The sequence below is a fragment of the Papaver somniferum genome, unplaced genomic scaffold, assembly GCF_003573695.1.
Source record: "Papaver somniferum cultivar HN1 unplaced genomic scaffold, ASM357369v1 unplaced-scaffold_490, whole genome shotgun sequence".
In the NCBI taxonomy this organism is placed as follows: Eukaryota; Viridiplantae; Streptophyta; class Magnoliopsida; order Ranunculales; family Papaveraceae; genus Papaver; species Papaver somniferum.
The window spans coordinates 1-3,919 of record NW_020647527.1 but is presented as its reverse complement, the minus strand read 5'-3'; the positions used below and the strand labels follow the sequence as shown (position 1 = coordinate 3,919).

The window sequence follows — 3,919 nt, the reverse complement described above, 5'->3', positions numbered from 1 at the left end:
TTTTTTTTTTTTTTTTTGCTTAACAAAGAATTTTGTTAATTAACTAAAGAGTTATACAAGAACCAACAAAATTGTTCCAATGGAACAAAATAAAATAGAAAACAATAAATCGTAGGTCTTTATTCTAGGCGTTTCACACTACAAAAATCTAATAGGGTTGATCTGGATTCTCTAAGCTACCCAAAAAGGCTGGTTTTGTATCAAAAATGCATCTTTCTCCTCTTGCAAGGCTTGGTCCTTTCTTTGCCAATTTATCAACAGAGAAATTAATCTACCTATAACTGTGGTTAAAGCATCAGGATGTTAATCTTGCACATATTTGGTGCCATCTGTTCACTGCAAACCAAGGAACCTTCTTACACTGGAAAGCTGTAATTGCAGACTAAGAATCTGTTCTAGAGCAGAGTTCCAGAAAACCCTTACTGATAGCCCATTCTCCTGCATTCAATATAGCTAACACCTCTACAAAGAAGTTGGTAAATACCCCCAAGCCACATGATACTGCAATTAGAAATTCTCCAGAACTTCTTCTTCAAATAAATCCATAGCCTGCAATTCCTGGATTACCTTTGGAGGCTCTATCACAACACAATAATATCTGATTTGAATGTGGAAGCTGAAAGAAAATTTCTTTAATCCTTTCGTTCTTCACTTTTCTGCTTTTAAGACCAAAAGTCTTCAGCACCTGTAGATCATAATTAGTATTCCACATATGTGATTTCATCCTGACTTCACTTTCTGTTGTAAATAACATTATCCTTGACTTTATTTTTCCACATTGCGTTGTTCATTCTCATATATGCAATTATTTCCCATGAACCACAATTCTCTCATAGTTATTAATGAAGCTACTTTCCATATTTCCTTAATTGCTGAACTATTGTTTCTTGCCAAAGACAACATTTCTTCAAATGAACCGGGAATACGGGATTGATGAAATTAAAAATATCTCCTAACCATCTCCAGATTATTTCACTGAAATTGCAATACCACAATATTTACTCTTTATTATCTTCCTCTTTTTTTGCAAAAGCAACATCTTGAAGCTATACTGACATTTGTTCTTTTTAAATTTTCATCAGTAACACGTATGTTTCTAGCTAATTTCTAGACATTGCTTGAAATATTTGGATGAATAGAAGGATGTCATACCTTTTTGGTCCATTGTAGTTTTGGAAATTTCTCTCTTACTATTTCAACTACTAATGCAACTGTAAATTCTCCTGAGGTGGTACCTGCTCATAGTCTTCAATCACTCCCTCCATTTATAACTGGAAGTTCATTGATGTCAATCATCTTCAGGATTTCACTAGGAATTACCCATTCTTCTTCTAAAAATAAGTCAGACACCTTCATTTCTGGGAAAAGAGTAATAAAAAGATTGTCAGGAAATTGTTCTTTTAATGTTCCATCTTGTATCCATTTATCCTTCCATACTAATATATTGTCACCATTCCCAACCATCCACCTTGTATCTTCATTTACATCTTCAATCACCCATTTTATTCCTGGCCATATAGATGATTTCTTGTAATAAGAAATCCATTCACCCTTTTTATTCTGGAATTTAGCTTGGAAAAACTTAGACCATTCCTCGGTCCCATTTTGTATCTTCCAAAATAGCCTCATTAATAGAGCTTTATTGATTACTTCTAACCTCCTTAATCCTAGACCACCTTCATTTTAATGGTAAACATACTTTATTCCATTTCAATGTAACTTGTTTCCTCTGAGCTGGATCTCCTGTCAACAATTTTTTTTGATTATCCTCTCATATTCCTTGAATACCCTTTTAGGCCATTTATATACTGATATATTATAAATCGGTAAACTGCTTAGAACAAATTTAACTTAAATTAATCTTTCCTACAAAGAAAGTAATTTCCCTTTCTATCCTGCAAGTCTGTCCTGCATCATCTCCACACAGTTCCATACATGAAAGAATTTAACACTTCCTGGAAACATCAATACTCCCAAATATTTATATGGGAATTCATCCAAAGGAATGCAACAGTCTTCTGCAATCTGTATTTTTTGTTTTCACTTGTATTTGTAGTATAGCTTGCCCTTTATTTACGGATGCAATTTATTTTGTGTAATACATTTGGCTCACAGGAAAGTAAGCTTTTGAGATTTTGTTCAAGGAAAAAATATTGTCCTTGTGCTAAAAAAGAAAGCCGGAGGTGGATGCCCCGTTTCAGAGCCATATAGTAGAAAAGATACAATTTTACACTTGTAAAGTCATAAGATAGAGATCGATGTTCACAATTTGAAATAGACACTCACTAAATCATAATTAACAGATATTTTATATTTTTACGCAGTCAACAGGGGAAAACAACAACTCAAAATTCAAGTAATTAGTGCTGGCTGAGCCCTAAGAGAGTATTCAGTGGGTGGCTAATTTTCTAACACCAATAACTGTTTTTTTTTTTGCTTTTTTTTGCAATGATACTGAGTAAATTGAGATCTTGGTATAGGAGAGTATAAGTGTACGCGATAATATTAACATAAAAAAGTAAGTTCATCAAGTAAAAATCAAAAGAAAGCGATTGGTTGGGAAGTAAGACATATTGTGTGTGAGTGAGAAGAGATCAGGTAGATAAACCACGCTTCATTTTGTTAGCTAGCAAGGTTTGGTAGCAGAGAGATGCCAACCCCCAGCAAAAACATATCACTAGAGGACATCCGTGCATGTGAGTCGATCTCTCAGATATATATTCACGAAGGAGAGAAGATCTTCTGAAGTAGAAATACGTGGGTTTTTAATTTCATCCTCCATAATCTCAAGTAATTAACTTCTCGTAGCGCTTGCACCAGCTAAGTACGTAATAATGTGCGCTCTGATGATCAATATCATAACACTGAAATATACATGTTGACTTATTGGAAACTCAGCAAGTACCTACCTAATAATTAGCATCTTGTTTGGAAATGTTTTTTTTTCTTCCGTCGGTATCTTATTTGGAAAAGCTAGTCTGTAAATTATATCATTCTTTGATCTTCCTTTAATTATAAACTGGTTATATTTGCAGGAAATGCATACTAACATCCGCAATTAAAACTGCAAACTCGAGTGTTAGATTGGACGCAGCACGCAGCAACTAAATGAATATGATAAATGTAAAAACCCCATTTGAGCAAAATTATACAACTGAGTAATTCAGGGAGTAGGATGACAATTTTTGAAGCTTAGAGGGCCTCAACCTTGAACCTTCATGATATAACTAAACAAATATATATATATATATATGACTAAAGGCTGCAAGACCAGAAGTCTGAACTCTGAAGTCATGTTATGGGTAGGCTTAGGGGTGAGCATGGGCCGGTATGGGCCGATTTTCATCTCATCCGATTTTCATTACGGATTTTGAATCTCGCATCCGCATCCAATCCAACATCCAACAAATGTGCATCCAGTGAAGTAGGAATTACTGTTTAATACAGTTTTTCATGATCCAGTTAATGGCTAGTCCACCCATGAAAAACATTTACTCGCTCGTCCAAAAACATGTTTTTGGACCAGATTATTTACTCGCTAGTCCAAAAACTTCGTGGAGATTATAAAGTGTGTTTTCTAAATGTCTAAAACACCCTTCCATATCTAATTAGTATCAACACATGTAAATGTTACTAGTAGTATGTTACTACATACTAGTAGTATCAATATGGTGATACTACATATTAATATGTACTATACTAGTAGTAACAAAAATATGTTACTAGTAAATTAGGTAACTACTTTACTATACTAGTAGTAATATATGTACTAGTATACTAGTAGTAACATATGTAGTATAACATAACATTATTAATATGTAGTATCAATACATAACATAACAGTATTGATATGTAGTACATAACATATTGATACTACGTATTGATATCTAGTATCAATACATAACATAACATAACATAA

General features: G+C 33.5%; 1 protein-coding gene across 1 annotated transcript; it reads right to left on the bottom strand.

Moving 5' to 3' along the window:
* Nucleotides 1–1,248: 1,248 nt before the first annotated feature.
* Nucleotides 1,249–1,629, bottom strand: LOC113342892. The gene has a single exon (XM_026587272.1). It carries the CDS (start codon nucleotides 1,627–1,629, stop codon nucleotides 1,249–1,251), a length of 381 nt encoding a protein of 126 aa, XP_026443057.1.
* Nucleotides 1,630–3,919: the final 2,290 nt, after the last annotated feature.